The following is a 23074-nucleotide window of genomic DNA, read 5'->3' on the forward strand; positions in this document are numbered from 1 at the left end:
GCATCAGCCAAATGGTGAAAATATTTCCATAACACAGTTTGGCCTTTGTTTTTTCAACATTGTGATAGAAACAATATAGAACAACATATACAGCAGACATATTGTTTGATGATCGTGGTATATATCGTCATATTGCCCATCCCTACAGAGACTCACAAAAACAGGTTAAATGTAACAGAGTACATTTACACAGGTACTGAACTTATAAATTTGACATACTTGTACTGCCCTACAAAATCTAACTGCAGTAACTACACAAAGGGTGAAACTAAGAAAAACTGCTTTAAAGTTTTTTACTGGCCAGCCAAATGGATTATAGGTAGGTTAGTGATATGACACCTATTTGCACATGTATTGATGATGTAATTTTTGCGTTAAAAAATACTGACTGTTTATTTGACCTTTGACCCCAAACATGTAGAAACTGCACTCTGGTTTTCCTGTAAAAGGTTGAAATAGTAATGCATAAACAGAGTGCAGTAACTTCAATGTTGTTTCTTCTTTCAGCTTTTATATTTTGTTTTCAGTGAATGAACATTTTCAAATTGATTTTGTTATAATTGTATATTGTCTAAAAGTGTTAAACAACTCTATTCAAATATTTGTGTATTTTAGACTTGATATTATAAAGTGATGTTATATTTTAGCCTTAAATTCATTTTCTCTCACTTTTTTACTTGATCTCTATCTAGATAATAATTTCCCTATCAAATAAACTTATAATCTATATTACTCTTGTCTTCACGATTCAACACAATGAAGAAATACAAGGCTACACTGTATCACAGTCAAAGCAGACTGCTGTAAGTTTTGCTTTGGTTTTGAGTTGGATTTTGTAGTTACTGCAATTTTATATATCATTATTTCTCTGAAATAAAGCAAAATTGAAATCTAAAACATTTCCACCAGATAAAACGCTTCATCATCAAGGGGTTCATTTATAGTTATTGCTCATTTTCGACCAAAAATGTAGTTACTGCAGTTAGGCTTTGTAGGGCAGTGTACTTCAGAGGGAAATATTGTAAATTTTACTCCACTTCATTTATCTTCAAGTTTAAGTTACAGGTTCCTTTCAGATTAAAATTATACCTACAAAACATATAATGAATGTATGAAACATGATAACAATGCTTCATGTTTTATACGTTAAATATATGAAACAACCTTGGAGTAATATAATAGATCAAATCAGATCCACCTTGATGAAGTATGACAGCATCAGGCTAAATACACATGAGTGCAGTAACAATAACAATCCAATATATAATGGTAAAACACTGGATCTGTGCTATAATGTTAAATACTCTTTAATAAAGGTATTAGTTTTGTAAAGCAGCCTTCTCAGCACCTTTGGAGAGTCATATCAGCACAAAATTGGTGCACAATCCAAATGGACAAGATCTTTTTTCATTCCAGCCCAAAAGTTCACTGTATCAGCCGGCGTATTGGTATTCAGTATTTTTTTCTGCTCTTAAATCAATATCAGCTTAAAAAAATCCCCTATCAGTCAAGCTCCAGATCAATAAGATAAGTTACAGGTTCCTTTCTGATTAAAATTTCACCTACAAAACATATAATGAATCTATGAAACATGACAACAATGCTTCACGTTTTATATGTTAAATATATTAAACTACCCTGCAGTACATATTATAGATCAACTCAGATCGACCTCATTAAACTAAGACAGCATCATGCCAATTACACATGAATGCAGTAGTTATAACAATTCAATATATAATGGTAAAACACACAAAAGGGTATTTTTTGTTTATTAGCATAATGGGAACTTTTACTTTTTTATACTTTAAGTGCATTTCCAAAAAACCTAATAAAACTTGCATATTTGTACCTAATTAATATTTTTAATGCAGGACTTGCATTCTTGCAGTAGAGTATTTTCACAATATGGTATTGCTACATTCTACTTAATTATATACTTCTACCTGGATATAATACTGCATAAACTGTGCAGAAAAGCTCAAAGTGAGTTGTTGTATACAGGTTTGCATGCAGCCTTGCTTTGCTGCAGAGGACAATGACAGCATGAAAAATGCAAGTTATTTTATAAAAGAAGAGAATGGCAATATGGTTTCAGTAGGTTTTAAGTTGACAAGTAATATTGGATTGCTGCTTGTCTTACAGTAGGTCTCCCAGTCACAGCAATTTCAGCAGACATGTTGCTGAGACAGCTCTGGCATTGTTTTCTGGGACACAGTGAAATTCTATTTTCAGTTTTACTTGGTGCAGTAATTATCTGCATTGTTGGTGAGAATAAAGAAAATAAAGTGCATGAATATGTGCCGGTCAATTGGATTCTGTCAGTTCAAGCAGAATTGGGTACACAAGCGAGCAGCTTGCCAGCTTGTAATAACGATGGTGTTTGCGTGGAACAATTTCCTCTCTAAAACAGCTCATCAACAGCAGAGAGAGTCTGTCACCCAGGGTACGGAGTGACAAGTCTTCTGCATCTCCGTCTGTTATTAACATGTCTCTTACGACAAGCTCAATTATCTGACACTGCCCGTAATTTCCATTCCTTTTTCTGGCACAATGTAAAGTTCCTCTCCTTCATTTTCGAAGCTGGTCGTTTTGGATCCGGCAAATACTGATATAAGACATGTGTGGGAGGAGGAAGTGAAAACTGAGGGAAAAACATCTGCAAGTCAGAGCGAAGTTGCTGCAGGCTCGCTGTGCTGAGGCCTTCATCATTTGTTCTGTGAAAAAAGCCTGAATGCTGAACATGTTTTTATTACAAAAATGTAATTTGTTGGTTGAGGAAAATATAACGCAGAGAATATCTGTTAGATTCAGGATACAGATTTAATTGGTTACTTCCATTATTCTTTGTAACTTTAGCTAATATTAAATCTGATCAAAGATTTTATAAAAACATTCTGAGATCTGATCCATTACATGAATTTCTTATTATTATCTGCAGTTTTTGGCCTATCACAGATATATCAGTATTGTACATGTTTTTTTATGCGCCAATGTGAAAAGATTTTTTTTTTATTAAAAAGAAAAAGATTATTGTGCTGTCATATGTAGAAATGGTGTCATATAGCTATTTATTACTGAAATGGTCATCTATTGACTTATACTGAACACACAGTACTCATGATTATTTAGCTATTTTAGCTATTAGCTTTTTTATTTTCTCAGTGTTCATTTCTAGGTTTGGTTAATACACTGTATCTGTGCTATAATGTTCAATACTCTTTAATAAAGGTATTTGTTTTGTAAAGCAGCCTTCTCAGCACCTTTGGAGAGTCATATCAGCACAAAATTGGTGCACAATCCACATGGACAAGATCTATTTTCATTCCAGCTCAAAAGTTCACTGTATCAGCCGGTATATTGTTATTCAGTATTTTATTCTGCTCTTAAAATGATATCAGCCTCAAAAATCCCCTATCGGTCGAGCTCTATAAGAGATCCACCCAGAGCAGTGTACAAACGTCCCCCTAACTTGAGATAAATGCTGGTAAAATCTAATCTCATCCCTAAAAAATAATACTTTCCTTGATCCTTTGCCAGGAAGTTATGCTATTTCACATTATGCAGTATCAGATAAATAGATCTGTGGCAAGAAGGAATTGTATAATATCTATTTTATACAGTCTATGTATAATACCAATGAAGAGGCCGGCCTTCAGACTTCCCCTGTAACTATGAAGTGTATAAATACATAAACAAACATACATCCAACCACCAAATAACAGGAAAGTAAGAGATACTATATCTGGTTGCACATGTAAACTATATTATCAAATGCTCATGTGATTGTGCATTTCAGGGAGGCGAATCACCCAGTGACCTCTCTCAGATACTTTGGCAACAAGCAGTTAGATTTCCGAAAAGAGGAGGCGATTTAAAGACCCTCGAACTACAAGGAGAAACTGCTTATATTTTCACCCTCCAGACTGAATCGGGATTAAGCATTTTCTCGAAAAGAAAAAAGAAAAAATGGTGGTTTTATCATACTGGCCCTTCCAATACATATATACAGTCATGGAAAAATAATTAGACCCTTGTTTTATTCCATTTCTTGTTCAATTTAATGCCTGGTAAAACTAAAGGTACATTTGTTTGGACAAATATAATGAAAACAACAAATGAAATGGGAAAAAAAAATAATAATAATAAAAAAAAAATATATATATATATATATATATATATATATATATATATATATATGTGTGTATGTTTATAGAGAGAGAATGACAAATTCATCCTTTTACTAAATACAATATATTGTTAAAAGTTGGTGATGTAGAGTTTGATATATTGGGTGATTAATGCAATATAATGCTTCTCAATAAGATATATGTATGATATTTTAAAGCAAAGCTATTACTGTTTTAATTTTTTATTTGAATCTACTTTTGGATGTTTTATCCCCCTGGGTGTTTCGGAGGAACTCCATCTTATATCTTGTCAGACTGCATGTGTATAAATATGACTGTTTCCATTTTTTTTAAGCATTTCAACTTGATAGGATGAAAGCATTGTCATTATTAAACTTTTTTGGCATGAAATAAGTGTGAAAATGTGACCTTTCTTTCTTCATTAAAACTAATCAAGTGCTCAGAAAGAAGTAAAGATCTACATTAGTATCACTAAAAATCAATTTGATATCTGGAAAGCTCCTGAGCAGCTACTAAATGAACCTTGTGAAATTATTTTGTCAACATAACACAAATTGTTAAGGGAAAATTAAGTTCTTAATATTGTAACCACTGTTAACAAAAGGACAAAAGCAATTGTTGCAAATGTTAATCAGACAAGATTTCAGACGGCTTTGTAATCAGAAAGCTGGATATGTGCGACGTCTGACCTCAACAGTTTTTATCCCTGACCTGTATGTAGTGGAGCTGCACTCATTTACAATTTCTGAAAGGTTTGTACTAATGAAAAGGAAAGATGAAAAAATACAAATTGAGATGAAGGTGCTGCTTAACAGCAAGTCTTGATTAACTAAATAATGTAGAAGCTTTTGATTCATTGTAATGAACCATTCAAACAGCTTGTTTAAAAAAAAAAATTGAACTGCCTAATGATTATTTTCAGACTGTACAATCTTACAATCATTTTAAATAACTCGACTGAAATAGAGGATAAATGCCATTGAAATGACTGACCTCATAGTCTTCATATTTTGACACGGAGAAAATTTGGGTAGACACCTTTTCTCACCTCATATCTTCAAGATTTTTCTTTTTTGCCAAGCACGGCTCTCAATCTGGAAAGTTTAAGTCAGAAGCATAGCTGGTGACTGGGAGCGATTTGGGAAACGTTATGTTTTAGTGCGGACCCCGAAGGCCTGTCAGAGGTTACCTTACTGCTTCAAATCTTACAGCTCGACTGCCGCCACTCGTGTACGGAGGGGTGCATGATAAAAAGTGAAAATGTTCCACCAAAGTGAAATATCGCTGTAAGTGGGAGTGTCTGGGTTGCTGTGGGGGAACGTTAGAGGAAGTGGTAATGATGACAGCTCTAACTCAGTGCAGGTGCAGTAAAGCATGGCAGGTTGGTCAATTGCCCAGAACCCATTACTTCTCCCCCGAGACCAACCTTGTAATGTGCTAGGTAACTTCTGTAAAGGATTGACCTACTGTCAACAGAGAAACCTCTTAGGTTTTACATAAAGACACAAGTGTACCTCACAAGGTTACGAAGGCAGGTTAAGAGCGTGTTGAATATTGGAGTGTGCCGTTTGCAAACATTATATACTAAAATAGTGGTTTGCCTTACTATTAAACCAGCATAGCACATCTTTCTGCAGAGAACAATGGAGTAGTACAGCTACCAGCAATATATGCTTTGTCTGCATTTCATGGTTTATCCTGTAGGACAGGTTTGGCCTCTTGAACCGTAAGAGATACTTTGCATCTTGTAATCGCCGTGCTGGTGAATGTAAAATGCATGATATTGTTTCTCTCTTTGTGGCTTTACAGGAGCACTAAGCATTTGCGACAGTGCTGCAGATGGGAATAGGATGACCTTGGGTGTCAGATACATCTCTGTTCCTGTGTCATCTTCAGACAGCCACTGTTTGACCACTATCTACCAGATGCATTCCATCCGACACTTGTAACAATAGTGTAAATGGGACGAAAATTGAGCTCACCTTAAAGGCGGACTCCAGTCCTCTTGAAGGCTGAAAGCCCTGGATGAGTCCAGTGCCCAGTGGCAGCTCAGAGTCCTTGTTTTGCTCCCTGAGACGTGTGTAATCAGAGAGAAAGTCCAGCACAGATTACAGTCTTCAATCAGTCAGGGAGGAAAATGATATGTACATCATTGTCTCTGCCGCACATCCCAGGCACTGTCAGCCTGCATGCATATTACCTGTGTCAAAGCTGCCAGGGACATGACGAGAGAAACTGAGAGCCATCACGGAGCCGCCACTCAGGGGGGTGTCGAGTCTTCGAGCGCAGCAGCCAGATTCAGTCTCCATGGGGACTCTACTCTGACCTCCAGGATGTTGTTGACACCATTTAATGTACATTTTCAGATACAAAACGTCTCCTTTCATATCTGAAATCGTTTTCAATGGGCTGAATAACACTGAAGGCCAGCTCTTGTCACCAAAAGAGAATATTGAGCACACGCTTTCAGTTTATCCTCGACTCCAGTGTGGAGAAGTTGAAGCCGTTGTCACATTTGACCTTGAGGAGCAAAATAAAGACAAAGTTATTACATGCAGTGGGGGGAAAACTTTACGACTGCTGCGAAGAGCGGCTAAAAATTATCCCTCATAATCTTCTCATGGATCTCAACATCATCTTATGCAATTGTCTCCTTACTAAAAACAGACGCACGCTGCGTATGAGTACAAAGAACAACATAATGTGGAGAATTTGACGGAGGTGTCTCATTGTTGTCGATTCAATTTTCACAGTTGGATGTTGAAAAAAAAACATACATACAGTAAATGCAAAACCAGCAGGAGAGAGAAATTTTACAATAAAGACGGCAAAGACTGATCACATCTGAATCCCACCCTCCTGAAATAGAACACAGTCACACCATAATTTCCCTGAAACAAGAGTGTTTAATTTGAAGCTATGAATGGCACCTCTGCATATAAAAGGATGATGGAAGATGATTTGCACAGACACCATACTTTTAAACCCAGTGGACATCTTAAAGTTTAAACATCCACCCTGACTGACGCCGCCAATAATTGCCAAAAAATACATGAAAACTAAAGCTGTGGTTGAGGTTTGCATAATAGCCTCCCTGTCCCTCACCAGGTATCTGTTCACCTTGAGAAGTCCAACACCTAAACACAATGTCAACACAAGCACTTTCTAGCTCGACGATTCTGTTTGTCCTGCTGGGGCTCCAGAGGGAGGTCACCAAATTGTCTCTGGAATAAAAAAAAAAGGCGCTGACCTTCTGCTAAATTGGCCACACTCAGTAGACAGGGAATATCAGGTTATTGAGTTGATCCATGCTGTGTTTCCCTGCCTGGGGAAAATGATCTGCGCTATTGTCTGCCTTCTACAGTTGATCAAGGGCAAGAATGTGTCAGGAATGTAGAAACACGGGACACTTTTTTATTTATTTTACATCGTTTCAAACGTCCTAATGGTTTAAGAGAAAAACACCATTAGCACACTGCTGTAAACAAAATATTAAGCAGGGCGGTAAGTGCTTTTCACTTATAAAGAGACTTTCAGTTCATATCCAAGAGGAAATTAAATAAAGGTTTATGCTCCTCACAGAGGAGACATATTGTAAATAAATGCAGCTGCAGAACCCCAACAATTCATTGCACTGTACTTTCAAGTTGTTGATTCCTTGAGAACGGCAAATAATAGTCACTTTGCAAAATTGCAGGCCTATCCTTCAACAACTGGGGAAAACAGTTAAAATTGGGCAGGGATAGAGTAGAAAGCAGCCCTCTCGCTGAAGTATTTTGTATATTTGGGACGGTATAATGAAAGAAGTCATTTCTGCCAACAGTTCACATTACCTCCCAATGGTTAAGAACCATAATCCCAATAGCATTTTGAATTCTATCACAAATACAGTTGGAAATATTATTGCATGATTACAGTGTTTCTCTCTTCCTCTGCATAGTTATTGTATTTATGCATTTTGCACATGAATTGGAAGAGAAGTTGAGCACGATGTACAATTGCACCGCTATTCAAACTGAGCTAGAAAGAACCAAAGCTATTTGCTGCAATAAAAACACACAAACAACTTGTAGAGTAAACACTGTTTTTCTATCACAAAAACACAATACTGGAGGCGCATTATTGAAAAAGCTTTCCTTCTCTCCAAAATAAGACTCAAGTTGAATTGTGTTTCACTTCGCTTTTGCAAAATTCGCTCCACATAATGTTCAAACTACTCCAGTAACAACGAGGAACTAAGTGTGTGCAGTAAACACTTTGCCTCAACAAATCAAAGCACGTTGAAGATTGAAGCTACTTGTCTCGTACAGCTTTTTAAGGGGCAAATTCAAGCACTTTTCAAGCATTCTCAAGGTACCTAACCAAAGATTTCCAGACTCTCAGAGCTTTTATCATCCGAGCAAAATCATAGAGAAAGATTGATACATCGGTCAGCCGATATTGACAGAACATCAGTATATGTTGCTGATATACACAGTCAGAAAAACCTTCTTCTACAGAACATGTAATGTAAAAAAAAATTAAACTTGAGGTGACTCAGAAATGAGAAGTAGAATAAAATGTTCTTTTCTCTCACCTGCAGATGGCTGAAAAACAAAAGCAAACAGGCAGAAATGTGTGGAACTACTTCTCCAAAGATGATGATGTAGTAAATATGATACAATGTATAATATTGTTAAATATTCTTTAAGAGGTTTTTTTGGTGAAGAATCCAAATAGAAAAGTTGTATTTTCATTCCAGATCAAAGATTCATGACATCAGCTGCCATATCTGTCATTTTAGATTTTTCCCCTCTAAATTTGGTATCAGTCTCAAAAATCCTGTGTCAATCAATCAATCAATCATGAATTTAATTGTGAAAAACAAAGTTTACTGAATCTCTTTTACCCTCAGCAATTACTGTATATTATCACTTTGTAGCTACTTATATTAACTTTGTGTGTTTTGTCGGTTTAAATATTAAAAGAATTTGACTGAGTAGATGAAACACCAGATCATGTTGCAAATTAAGCATTTTTCAATTACAATAATTCATTAGAATTCAAGCACATTCATAACCTTGAAAACATAACAGCTAAAATTAAACATTTTCCAAACGTTTTACTTTTTACGAACCCTGTGCATCAGTGATTTTTTTGTCATAATTTAGAAACTACACATGGAAACTAGCTCAGAGGTAAACTGTTCTCTGCTCATTTTGTTGCAGGCCAATGCTGATGTAAATATTAAAATACACTAATAGAGATCTACAACAGCTTGTTGACAAAGTTGGCCTGCAGGTGGTCAGTTAAAATGATCATGTGGACAGTGTCATGCTCAGCAGCCACCCGATCTCTCTCCCTTCCTTTAACCTGCCGAGCTGCAGAGGAGGATCGCCCACTGATGGCAGCCTTTATCTGCAACGGCCAGAAGAGCCTTTCCTCTTCCTGTTACAATGCAATGGCACTTTGTCAAGCAAGACAAAGTTATCCTGGCTCTGGCACCGGACAATCGCCCTCTGTTTCCTCAATACATTTCCAACTGTGGGTGTGATTTGCATCATAAAAGCTGAAGGCAGACCATACACTTCCTCTAGTAAACAATATTCTAGCAGAGTATAAATCCCCCCTGAAAATTGCAGGAATATTCCTGAATTTGAGACCTGAGAAAAATATTTCAAAGGCACTCACGTTTTTCATATCTGCCGCACGTTTCAACTGGAAAACCCACGATTCTGTGCACAGATTGTCCCAGAGGTCTGTGTATCACAGATTCATTCCTGCAGGGGAGCAAAGATTATTACAATATTCAGATTACCGAGCAGGGGAAATTAATTGGACTAATTAACATACAAGTAAATGATGATACCGTTAACACATTTCATTAACTCAAACTGTCATTCTATGTTCCTGGTGCACTTGGTATTGCATTACAATGAATTGGATTCATTAAATTATGCAAATGAAAGGAACGAAAAAACGGACGAGTCCTTTTTAACGTTATAGACCACATTTTCTTACTCGTTTTCAGCAAATTGACTAAGACTCAAAAAGCATGTGCTTCTCACTCTGATTTACCAGATAAAGCTTTTCATAGACTACCATTTTAATTATGTTCACAGGCACTAAAACCAGGTAGGCTATAATACATTTTTAACTCCCTTATGCCGCCGTCTTGAGCTGCATATTAAAGAAAAAATAGCAACAGTACCTAATTAGTAAAATGTCCCATTTAGTGTAAGAGGCACAGATAGTGATGCAGCATGTGTGTGCTGCTGTGGGAAGGTAATATCGGGCTGATATATCCAAATATTAAGAAATTAGGCTGCAATTAAGGATTATTTTTATTATTGATTAATTTGGCAATTATTTTCTAAATTAATCAATTAATCACATGAAGTTTAAAATGTCGGAAAATAGTGAAAAAATGTCCATCACCGTTTCTTGGACTCTACGGTGATGGCTTTAAAACCCCAAAGATATTTTTAATAAATATGATATAAAACAGAGAAAAGCAGGAAATCTCCATTATTGAGAAGCTAAAAACAGTCTTTTCTGACAATATCTTTCTGTTGATCGACTAATCAATTAGTCAAATAATTGTTTAAGCTCCATAATAAAATTCTGCTACTTCTGGCAAATGATAGTGACAGAAAACTGTGGACACTATAAAATCAGAAACAAACCAGAGATGGTTTGTTCACTAAATTATACATGAACCTAAGGGATTAAACAAGAAGCCGGTGCCTCTCATGCTTCAGTGGGGTTTGTTCAAAGTCATGAGACAGTTATTTGTTCTCCAGCAGCAGAATATGTTCCTGACATTTCTGTGTGACATTAACTTGTGGTTAATTGAGGGTCCACACCTCCTGTTGGCCTCTGTGACTTCTGTCTTTATCTTAGCAGCGCTGCATGGGGGAGGTCAAGAGGTCAGACATACCTCTCGTCCTGCTCCCTTGGCTGTAGTGACATCTACTGGACTACAAATCCAGAAGGAAAGCTGTGGGGGGAGAGTGAACCTCCTGGCTTGGTGACAAGTCTTCGAAAAAACACAAAACAAAAGGTTTCAAGTAAAAGGAAAAATTCAAAGTTGTTCACTCATTTTAGTATGAAATATCAGACTGCTCTTGGAAAGCAGACATTGAACAACTGCCATAAAAGTGAAATAAAATAAAGAGAAAATGAAAGTAAATTCAAGTGTAACAGAAAGATTTATATTGATGTTATACTGACATAATTATACAGAAGATTTTTGAGTGAAACAAATCTTCAGTGTTTAGTACAGAATATAAAGTTGCTGTTCTAATGGGGGTAAAGTATAACCTCCTGAAGAGGACAACGAGTCCATGTGAGCAAAAAAACCCATAATATTTCATTATGTTTCACAAATATCTAATCAAATATGCCACCATAATTCACTGTTCAGTGTGTATTCAATTTAACAATTCAACAGTTGGAGGGGATCAAATAAAAAACAACCTAGAACAGGGGAATGCAACATACAGAAAAAGAAAACGTATCAACAGAAAGACAGAAACATTGTACATTTACTGACAATGAATATAAATGACAGTTTCTTGGGAAGTATACAAAACACTTTTTTATACAAAAGGATGAAAGTGGTGAGAATAGTGCTGTTAAAAAGAGTACCGCTTTCAGTAATACACTACATTTTTCCAACTGCATGATGGAGCAAGATACTGGTGAGAATTCTGCAAAGCTGTTTCTAGAACATGAAGAGGGGCTGAATTCAACGAGCACTGGTAACACGGTGACAGCTTCACCTCAGCTTTTGGTCCATCATCTTCATCATCAAATAACATTTCTTCACAACATCACCACCATGGCCCGAGAAGCTATATGGGTGATTTACTCTAACTATATCACACAGTCACAAGTCACCTGAGTTTGTAGTCAAATTTGGCCAAAAATTACCTCCAAAAAAGAAATGGCTTTACTTCTTCATATTACAATGCATGTTTTTTTAAGTCCTCCAGAAAAGATTTTTTACAAAAAACACATTTAAATTACATATAATGGAGCTATTTGAAATATTTTGGACTTTTTATATCACAAATGCATCATCTATGTAAAGCCCAAATATAAATAGCTGTTCAGTCAAAAATATTTAATAAGCAAATAATGTGTATCATATCAACAGTGTATGTTCAAGAGGAACTAGAATACAAAATTTTGATTGTTTTGATTTTCACTTGCAAAGTGTAGCAGGTGTGAGCAAAGTTAAAAAAGAAAAAAAAACAGGACTGCGAGGAGGACACTGAAAAAAAGACTGCATCATATTAAAAAAAAAGAACAAATAACATGAATAAATCTGCATGGACGTAAGCAATAACATGACTTCAGTTGAATAACATTAGCTCTACTGTGAGATTTCGTTTTTGCTCAAAAGGATGGAACAAACCTTTCCAACGACATCATTAGAATATACCATCAAAAAAGAGCGAGGAGAAAATTGCTCAACTTACCAATAATTTTTTGTGAAAAACACATTAACAAAAAAAAAAAAAAGCAGATTCAAAACTGAATGGCATCCTACATTTCCAACAACACAATATTGTACAAAATAAGGCATTTCCTTGTGTGTTTACTGCAATGTCTTTTTCCATCTTCTTTTAGTCTCCACGACTAGTTTTTCCTCAGTACAAACCGAGTGTGGACATGGACTGACTATTTCTGTGTTAAAATATATATATATTTATAATTTTTCTTCAAAACTCGAATAAAAATGCAGGTAGGAGTATACAGTATGAGAGAGGTTGTAGAAGTTCATAAGTGGAGTGTAAATCACTCCATGACTTCGCTGGCTGCGACCGTGGTGACGAGCTGGAGAGGGATCTCTGCGTTGGCCAGGATGTCCTGGGCGTTGCTGGAACCCTGCTGGATGTTGGTGAGGATGAGGGTGGTCCCGCCTGCCGTGGTGATGATACTGTCTGAGGACCCCGCGGATTCCATCGAGGCCACCACAGCGCTGCCAGAGTTCACGCCTTTTTTGTTCTGATGAGTTTTAATGTGCTTCGCCAGGTGGTCGCTCCGCATGAAACGCTTGGAACATTCTGGGCAGACAAACTTCTTCTCTCCTGCCAGACAGAAAATATAGTTTGGAAGATAAAGAGTTTGAAGCTGAATACATTTGGAGGGTCAAACATGACATTTGGCTCAAAGGGAGTGTTTCATAGGTGAGGTTTAAGAAAGTGGCACATAAGTTCAATGTTTGTTTCATGAATAAAATAATAAATGGCAGAAATGTCTAAATTCTTATTAAACTGATTTTTTTTTTTTATCAGTAGGGCTGTACTGAACAGTTTGAAGCTTCATTCATAGCATTGACATTCAACTGAATGAATCATTGTCCTGCACTACGATGAAATATGATTTTAAATGGCATTAAAATAGTAAATCAATCGAGGACTTTCAATATTTTTGAGGTTGATAACATCATATAAGATGATGCTTCTGATGTAAACAAAGTTTGAATTCCAGTCGGAAAAACAGACAATTAAATTGATGACAAATTGATACTATACGACCTTAAATTGAATTTATACTTGTAAAGTTAACTGTTAATACTTGCTCTTAATATTTGAGCTTGCAGCTGACAGCATAATGAAAGGCTACTTTAGCCCGTTCTGTCAGAGGCCTCACTCAGCCAGTGATACAGCCAGGGTTTATGAATTGGTCATATCTCTTACAGAAGTTTATCCTGGCAGTAAATGTCATCGGATACTGTATATCATTATGTCAACTGCAGGGAAATAATCCATAAAATTAAAAACAGTTTATGTGAGCTGATATGTTCAGACTGAAAGGGGAATCACGGGATGACAAAGCTGAAGAGCTAAACAGCTCTCTACCAGCATTTTGTGTTCTATGAATCTGATGTAGCAGATCCTGCAAATTAGACTCCAAAACAAACAGTTTTAACCCAATTCTGAACTGGAAAATTGCCACTAAGTCTTTGAAATCTGGATATGTTTTTTCACGACGGCCTCCAAACCTAACCTGACATTTTACATGTAAATCCAGAAGGGGACAAATGCTGTTATTTCCTACATGACTCGCACTTTGCAGGGCACAAATTAACACATTTTACTGATGTTTCCCTGATGTGCAAACACTGAGGGAGCAAAAAAAAGGGCACCTGTGTGTGTTCTCCTGTGTCTCTGCAGCTCGTCGCTGCGTGTGAACCTCTTCCCACAGAACATCCAGCTGCAAACAAAAGGTCGCTCCCCTGAATGCCAGCGCAGGTGTGCTCGCAGGTGCGATGTCTTTCCGTATACTTTCCCACAGCCGGCAATGTGGCAGATGTGCTGCTTCTTCTTCCCCGTGCTGGATCCCCTGAGAAACACAGGTAGGGGCGGTTAGGGTCCGAATGTGTTTATTTCCTATACAGAGCTGTAAGAAGCACAAAGCCGGCTTACTCACCTCCCACCTGACTCTTTACAGTTGGGGCAGGTACACGCCACCCTGCGCAGCCTCTTGCCCTCCTGACCCATCTGATCGTCCTCGTCCACCAGCCTGACGTGAAGGTGAGACAGATCGCTCGTGTTCAGGGTGGAGTCGGTGCTTAACTGCCAGTCCCCGGTGTCTGGCTCCTCTTTTATCCGAATGTCTGGAATGTGTACGTTAAAATTAAGCTCTGGTAAACTTATCAAAACGCCTTCACAGTGAGAGCTGCTTTATTATTCTGTGTGACTGACAGCATGGCAGCAGATTTCACAAGTAAAGCTCTATATTAAGCACAGTGATAAAATAATTAGTTGATTGACAGAAAATATATCAATGGCAATTTTGATACTTAATTAAACGTACCCCATGGACTTTTTAGCCCACATGAGTGGCAGGAAATGGATGGAAGGACTTTGCTACAATCAAAAACTTCATCACAATGTTTTGATAGCTATAATTACATAAAAACTCAACAAAAGGCGGCTTTTAGGTTTGGAGCCCGACCGATATGGGATTTTTGAGACCGATACTGGTTGCAGAAGGGGAAAATCCACAGATTATCAATATGGTAGTGAATTTTTGAGCTGCAGTTAAGATAGACCTTTTCTATGTCAATTCACCTAATTTTACATGTATACATCATCCATACAATGTATAACCATGTCAATCAATTCCAGAAATGAACAGTGGGAAAAAAAGAATACATATAATTTAAATAAACCACATGTTCTATATCAGTCAACTGATGACCATTTAAATAAATAATTAAAATAAAATAAATTGTTATCACCATTTCCAGGTTACCTCAAGCATAATTTTCTGCATTACATGTTCTATTAAAGAGGTTTTCATATCAGTGATAGATAATATTGGCCGACAAAATCGGCTGACCGACAAATCGGTTAGGCTCTCACATACACACAATGTATTTTAATGAGATGCTGAATGTCAGTTTTTCAAATGTCCCAGTAAGCCATGGCAGTGTGACAGTCAGCATGCACATTACCAGGACAGTAAAACTGAAGCAGCTTAATGAAATTTAACCATCATTAAGTTTATGATTTACACCTGCTGTGACATGTCAAAATGTCTTCAGTGAAAAAGGTCTATTGACTGATTTAGTGAGAAAAAGTTAGATTAATTGAACTGATTGTCACCGTAGTACAGATAATTTTACACAGCTGTCACTATGACCTGCTTTCAGCACCACAAACAAACATCCATTCACCTTTATTGCATTTGTGTAATAAGTGCAGTAATTAAGTACAGAATGGCATTTTAGAAGTAATTTGCTGAAGATGGGCCCTTTTGAAAGATGTCAAAGTGGCACGACTTTTAAACACAATTGCTAGAAAATAAAAATGAAGTATTAGTAATAAAAAAGCTACTGTACCTCCAAGGTTGTCTGTGTCTCCTTCATTTTGGGCCATTGTGTTGACCGTCACCGTCTGCAGGTTGGGGATCTGTCCTGTGCTGATGTTGACTTGACCGGAGCCCAGTGACAGGGTCTGGACTGGAGCCAGGGTTATCTGCTGGGGTGGTGTTGTGGGCAGCTGCAGGTTCTGCAGGTTCTGCACTCCCTGCACCTGAAAGGTCTGCCACTGTATCTGACCTGACGGCGTGACCGTCTGGGCTTGGATGATGAAGGTTCCCGGGTTGATCAGCTGCACGTTCTGCCCGCCTGCCGACACGGACTGGACCACCTGACCGTTGGTGGTCTGGATCGGTACCTGCTGCAGCTGGATGATGGGCTGAGCCGAGGACACCTGGATGCTCTGCTCCTGATTCTGTTGGATGTAGCCCTCCTGGAGACCAGAACTTGCGTCGGCTTGCTCTGATGACAATGAAGTGTTTTGTGTCAGCAGACCTGATTCGTTCACTGGAATGTGTAGCTGAGAGGAAGACGTTGGCACATATATCTCATGATTTGCATTCGAGTCATTTACTGATATTGTCTGTGAGAGGTGATTATCTGACTTCGCCAGACTCTCAGAGCCATCCACGGGCTGACTCGCCATAATTAGCTGGCCATCAGCAGTGACCCCTGTTGCTATAGTCTGAGCACCAGAAAGGCCGAGGGAGTCCAAGTCCACGCTGTTTATAGGAACAAAAGTGATGTTCCCGGGCAAACCCAGAGGCACATTAGTAACAACCTGACCCTGGTTGTTGAAGGTGGAGCTGCCAAGAGAAACCCCCTGCAGCTGCTGGACATTACCAGTCTGTGATATGAGGTTCTGGTTGTTATTAAGGATGTTTGCAGTTGATGTGACACTGAGACTCTGGCTACCGTCAGGCAAGATCTGGATCTGCCCCGTGGCGTCCTGAGTCAGAGTAGCTCCTTCCACGGCGGATGTGGAGAAGCTCAGCTGTCCATCTGCTGTCTGAATCTGAGGAATTACTTGGTACTGAATGTTAGGCACTGAATTGGCAGAGGAGGCGTCCGTTCCCGACGTCACGAAGATTGGCTGACTCTGTAAGTTCTGGAGAGGAAGAACATACTGTCCGTTGGATGTTAATATTCCTTGACTTTGGATCTGTATCATTCCAGCTTCCTCCTTTGTTGCTGTCGTGGGGGTTAACACCTCCCATTTATCAGTCCCAGTAAGCTGCACAGATGGATCTGATGTCTGAAAAAATAAATTATTGAAATTTAGAAAGGGATTAGGCACCTGTTGTTAATAAGTTATCTTAAGCAATGCAAAGCTCTACAAACTTATTGTCTAGCCTTTGTATACAGCCCAGTATTTTAAACAAAATAAAATTGGTGTAAGCCATTCACTCAATCAGCGTCAGGAAGTTGATGAGGCAAAGTGCAGAATGAGTAAAATTCTTTATGTAGGTAGATGTACCATATGAGCAAGAGTGTTTATTTGTTGCTGTGATGTCTTCTAGGTATCTATAGCTGCAATTCCGCTGCAACTACTCAACTCGTCCGTTTTATTTTTGTTTTCCCCATTAGCAAAAGTTATGGATACCATTCTGTACTCTTTTTGATACCACTTTGGTGGAGGTTCCAGCTGACTGATTGGTCAGAGAGAATCATCACTCCGTCTGAGATCCGCAATTTTTAAATAGCCATTTAATTAATTAATTAAATAGCTTAATTTAGAAACGTAACTTTATTCATTCTGATTTAGAATTGCCCATTTTCTATATATTGCCAATGACTGTCCTCTACATAGTTGCTGATCATGGATTCAGCCTATGTGTAATCTTTCTTCTGAGTAAGACACAATTAATCACTGAATAACATTAAACATTAAAACGTATAACCACTGAAAATAAGCTTTACAATTTAGCAACTACAGCATTAACATGTATAAATATACATCCCAATAAAGGTCTGAAGAACATCTGAGGACAACAACCTCTTTATAAGGCTTCCGCTGGCTCTTCTGAGTACCAACAGATACAGATAACCATGCAGTTGCTGATAAGCCTCTCATGAATAACCTCAAACGCCTAATCACACCTAACAAAAGAAACAATGACACTTCATCTTGACTTGCATTAACTTATCTTGAGTTTGTTAAAAGCTTCATTTAATTCCCTGATGCACTTGTGGTTGATGCTGCCATTTTATTGGAATACCTAAATATTAAGCTTGAAATAATAGAATATGTGTCAGCTGCATAAACAGCATCACATTAGGATTCCAAAATGTTAAAGTTTGATACAATACTTGATATCTGTTTTGGTGGCATGGTTTTTGAAAAAGGCACATAAAATAGGTGAATTTATCTCTTTTTCTTTTTCAAGAATCTACCCAGTGCTGGTACAGAAAAAGGCACTGAACCCATACCAACATGGTCATTGGGCTAAAATGTGACTGTAGCTATTTGTATGTTTTTTATAAATAATTAAAGAAGATTGCCTCATAAAAGATACTTTAGACAACCTTTCATTAAATATGGAATATCTGATTAAACTGCACTTAGAGCAATAACTGTATTTGCATTCAATATGTCATATATAGGGGGCACTGGGTTGAGCCCATGGACTGTATACAACGATTTGATACAGTTTGTTGTTTAGCCCCAGTAAATTTAGTCACATGACCAGAAAGTTAAGGGTGCCCTTTTTGAATCTGTTTCAGAAGTTTAACTGGTAGTTAAACTGGTAGTTTAACTAAAATCATTACAGTTGTAGCAATGAGATATACTCCCATTTTATGCCAAAATATAAAAGCTATAATCTCATGAAAACAAGTGCAAGCTTTAACTACACTCCCACCACCAATTTGGCTCAGCTGTGCCTGAGGACTTCACTTCTGCTGTAACTGTGTCGGATCAAGCAGAGGTGCTGACTTACCACATCAGCGGCAGCACCTCTGTCCACCTCTGACGACGGAGACCCAACCTTAGTGCAGGTGGTTGCGAGCAGGTCGAGGGGTGATGGCTGAGTGTCCTTCCCACAACGGGCAAATTTAAAAGGAAGAAAGTGGGTGACCATTAGTCTGGGCCACATAGAAAGTAAGACTCATTGCCAAAGAGCAAAGTCTGAAGGGAGGAGGTTAAAGGACTTACATGCCCTGTGTTAACCCCCCTGTGCTACTCTTCCTGATAGGGAATGTTAACTCTATGGAGTCTTTGGCTATTTAGTCCATTTTTGAATCCTTTTCATCCTGCCTGTATACACCACTGGTTAAATGCCATGTTGGTATATTTTTTTCAGCACGACTTTTTTTTAAAGCACAACTATATGACCTAATAATAATTGATTTTTTATTCTGACTTACTGGATCAACATTTTGAACCAAAAAGAAACAAAGAAAAACCAACATAAATGTGATCTTGTGATTGTGTGTGATCTTGTCATCCAACTCTGGTTTTTATTCTAGTGTGACTCTAGTGTGTTTAGCGTAACAATTATGGTTATTTTGTGTCTTTTTAGTGATTTTGTGTCTTTGCAAGTTATTTTATGTCGTTTTTAGTGATTTTGTGTCTTCTTCTGTGTTTTTTGTGTGGTTATTTTGTCTTCTTATTTTGTGTCTTCTTTTGGTCATTTTGTGTCTTTTGTGTCATTTAGTCCAACATAAAATGTGATTTTTATACAAAATATATTTGACCTTGTCTCCAGTTTTACTTGGTATATCATCATCAAACTGAAACTGGCCTCATGGAGTTTACAGCCAGAACTTTAGAGGTAAATTTACAGTAGGGCTGCACGCTGCTTTGTTTTTACGTCTGAATGTGATGAAGAAGTCATGCTTTGGCGCTTTTGGTGACTCCAGAGGGTTAGGGTCAGACTGGAGTTTACAGCCTGTCACTTCAATCACAGCTAAAGAGGCGGGATTTGTAAGCTGCCTGAAAGGAAGTTTAGCCTGAGAGAGTGAGAGATGTTCAAATGTTTGAAATGTGTGAACTTCAGTAAGCACCACTCAGTTGAAGTGGAACCGTAGCCACGACGTATAATATATTCATAACACCGAGAGGAAAACCTTACCTGATTGCCCCTGTCTTGCTCCTGCTGCAGAAAATCTCTTTGACTGCTGTCCACGTCCAAGGCAGCCATATCTTCTGGTTTCATCGGCTGTTCTGGGGCTGTGTAGTAAAAATCATATCGTCACAATGTTAAAATAATCGCCTAACTCATTTTTTCAAGTTTCGCAGGAAACACAAAAAACTTCACCAAAAGTGTAACATATGACATTTATTGATCATTTCACTCAGAAAGGATGTAACAGAGGGTGGCTATTGGCATAGTAATAACACTGTGTGTAAATTATGTGACTTAAGATAAATAAATGACTTAGGCAATTTTTTAAACATGCATTTGTGACATAAGCAAGATATGGTAACACACAGAGTCACACAAGCCTGTCAGAAACATGACATGACAAGTATCATGAGCATTAATGTTACTTCAAAGTGTCATTAATGTTCAAGACACATCCCATGTCATGTTTATGACACACTCATGTCACTCTTGTGTAGACACCTTCAAAATAAAGTGTTACCATATCGTCACACTGTTAAAATAAGTCATTTTTTGTCATAATTGTTTTTTTGGCCTAAATCATCTCCTCATGACGCCGGCCACCTATGGTAAAATCACCTACATCCTCAGTTGATCAGATCATGTGATTTCCTGTTTAAGATCATCACTTCTTTGACAATTTGCCACATTCATAGGCATCAGATAAGAACCCAGCAAAGACGAGCTAGACGGAGATGGTTTACTTATCAGTTTAGTTTATCAGTGTTTTATTGTTGACACTAATATTGGTAACACTTTACTCTAAGGTGTCTACATAAGAGTTACATGAGGGTGTAAAAAACATGACATGGGATGTGACATGAACATTAATGACACTTTGAAGTAACATTAATGCTCATGATACTTGTCATGCCATGTTTCTGACAGGCTTCTGTGACTCTTATGTAGACACCTTCAAAATAAAGTGTTACCATATCTTGCTTAAGTCCCAAAGGTATGTTCAAAAAAATTACCTAAGTCACATTTTATTTTGATTTAGGCATAATAAATCCGCTTAAGTCACACACTTGACATAGGCCATTATCTTAAAGGGGTAAAATCACATGATCTGATCAACTGAGGGTGTAGGCGATTTTACCATAGTTGACCGGCGTCATGAGGAGATAATTTAGGCAAAATGAACCTAATTTTGACAAAAATGACTTTGGCGATTATTTTAACAGTGTGACGATATAGCTTAGAGTGGGAACAGCCGAAGCTAACGTTAGCCAAACAAGCGTGATATTCAGACAACTAAAGCACTACCAAACGTTCGTAACGTTAATATAACATCTATAGACGAGCTAACAAGCCAATTGCACCAATTCACACAAGCATTAGTTTAAGGAGAGCCTAAACAAGCTAACAAGGTTAGCGAAGCTAACGAGCGCAGCTAACTTAGCCGGCGATGATTAGCACTATCAACGACCAGAATCCCTGCTAGCCTGCTAGCGAGCTAATTTAGCCTGAGGATGCTGTTAGCTTCACGTTGCTGAGAAATAAGGTGAGATATTACGTACCAGTCATTACGTGACTTGTCGTGAAATGGAGAGTCCTGATAGTCACAAGCCGCCGGACATGATCAGCACATTAAACTGATTGTTTGCGCCTAGAAATAAGTGATAACTGTCAGAATTGTTTCTATTTTGATTGACGGGCGGTAGGTAACACAAAGGGTGGGGCCTCCTGTGTTGACTGGGAGTGCTTGCGTCACACACAGGAAATCCCGCCCTCCTTCTTACAGATGATTGGTTGCTCGTTTTGAACGCCGTGTTGTAATTCGTCAGTTGGCACGTCAATCATCCTTTGTTGGATTCTTTTCCTGTTTATTATGCATTTTCAGATTTACAGTACTGGTGAACATAATACTGTTTGATTTCACTGACTTTCCTTTTGCAAAAGAAAACAATACTATATCATCAATCTCTCTTTCTTGTCTTTGAAAATTAAACCAAGCAATATATTAGGTCTATTAAGAAATCTACCAACACGAAAGCTATAAAAACTTTGAATTTATGTACACTTTACAATGTTTTTGTATGAAAGTTTGCCTCTATATTGTTGAAACCCCATGACGGCGTTTTGTTGGTGTATTGTCTTGTATTGCACCATGTTGCTTTAATAAAGTAAAAAAAAAAAAAAGATTTACAGAACTGGTGATGATGGGATCAAACCTAAATCAAACCTGTTCAGTGAGACAGCTGCTTGTATATTTGGTTACAATCAGCTGCATGTAACCAGGTTTGTGTCAAATTACTTTGAATTGTGGACTATTCAGTTACTAAATAGAAATTGCACAAACTTTTTTACTAACATCATCCTTTAAATGACAAAAATATAATCTAATCCAGAGTTTGTCAAACTGTGTTGAGCCAAGGGCCCCTTAGAAGATATAGAATATACAAGGGAGTCCCCCATGTATGTCCCTTGGAATAATTTGAAGTAAGCTATTCATTACACATCTTAGTTGCATATATATATATATATATATATATATATATATATATATATATATATATATATATATATATATATATATATATATATAAACATAATAGGCTTAATCTTAAAATATGCGTACTATAAAATAATAATAAATAAATAAACAACGATAGTAGCCCTGGGGCGTCCCGGTGGCTCACACTGGTAGAGAGCGTATCATTAAAGCCGAGTCCCTGCTGCAGCAGTCCTGGGTTCCAATCCAGCCTGAGGTCCCCCTGCCGCATGTCTTCCCCTCTGACTCCCCCCTTCTATCTGTCACTATCTAATGAAGCAGTAAAATGGCCAAAAATAATCTTTGAAAAACAAAACAAAACAAAAGTAGCCCTAGCCTGGGGCCTGGATAAAATAGGGTTAGTCTATAGAAACTATAAAGTAGTTTGTGTAAATAAGTGATGACTGATAAAAGTCTAATCATAAAATAAATGCGAGCCATAATAGATGTTATATTCTATTCTATTCTTTATATTATATTTATATAGAGTACCACAGACCCACTT

The 23074-nt window shown here is 37.6% G+C and overlaps 1 protein-coding gene across 3 annotated transcripts; it reads right to left on the bottom strand.

Annotated features, from left to right (window-relative positions):
• Positions 1–11322: 11322 nt before the first annotated feature.
• On the bottom strand, positions 11323–21754 carry sp3a (sp3a transcription factor). Of its 3 annotated transcripts, none has more exons than XM_059343287.1 (7): positions 21596–21754; positions 20043–20140; positions 18909–18995; positions 15991–17224; positions 14574–14760; positions 14290–14486; positions 11323–13228 (listed from the first exon to the last, which is right to left on the bottom strand). In XM_059343287.1, the coding sequence occupies exons 1-7, from the start codon at positions 21600–21602 to the stop codon at positions 12936–12938; spliced, it is 2103 nt and encodes a 700-aa protein (XP_059199270.1). In that variant the 5' UTR covers positions 21603–21754; the 3' UTR covers positions 11323–12935. The 3 variants fall into 3 exon arrangements, with proteins under 3 accessions (XP_059199270.1, XP_059199269.1, XP_059199271.1); XM_059343286.1 differs by having other exon boundaries at positions 18909–19004; XM_059343288.1 differs by lacking the exon at positions 18909–18995.
• Positions 21755–23074: the final 1320 nt, after the last annotated feature.

The sequence above is a fragment of the Centropristis striata genome, chromosome 10 (genome assembly GCF_030273125.1).
Source record: "Centropristis striata isolate RG_2023a ecotype Rhode Island chromosome 10, C.striata_1.0, whole genome shotgun sequence".
Classification (NCBI taxonomy): Eukaryota; Metazoa; Chordata; class Actinopteri; order Perciformes; family Serranidae; genus Centropristis; species Centropristis striata.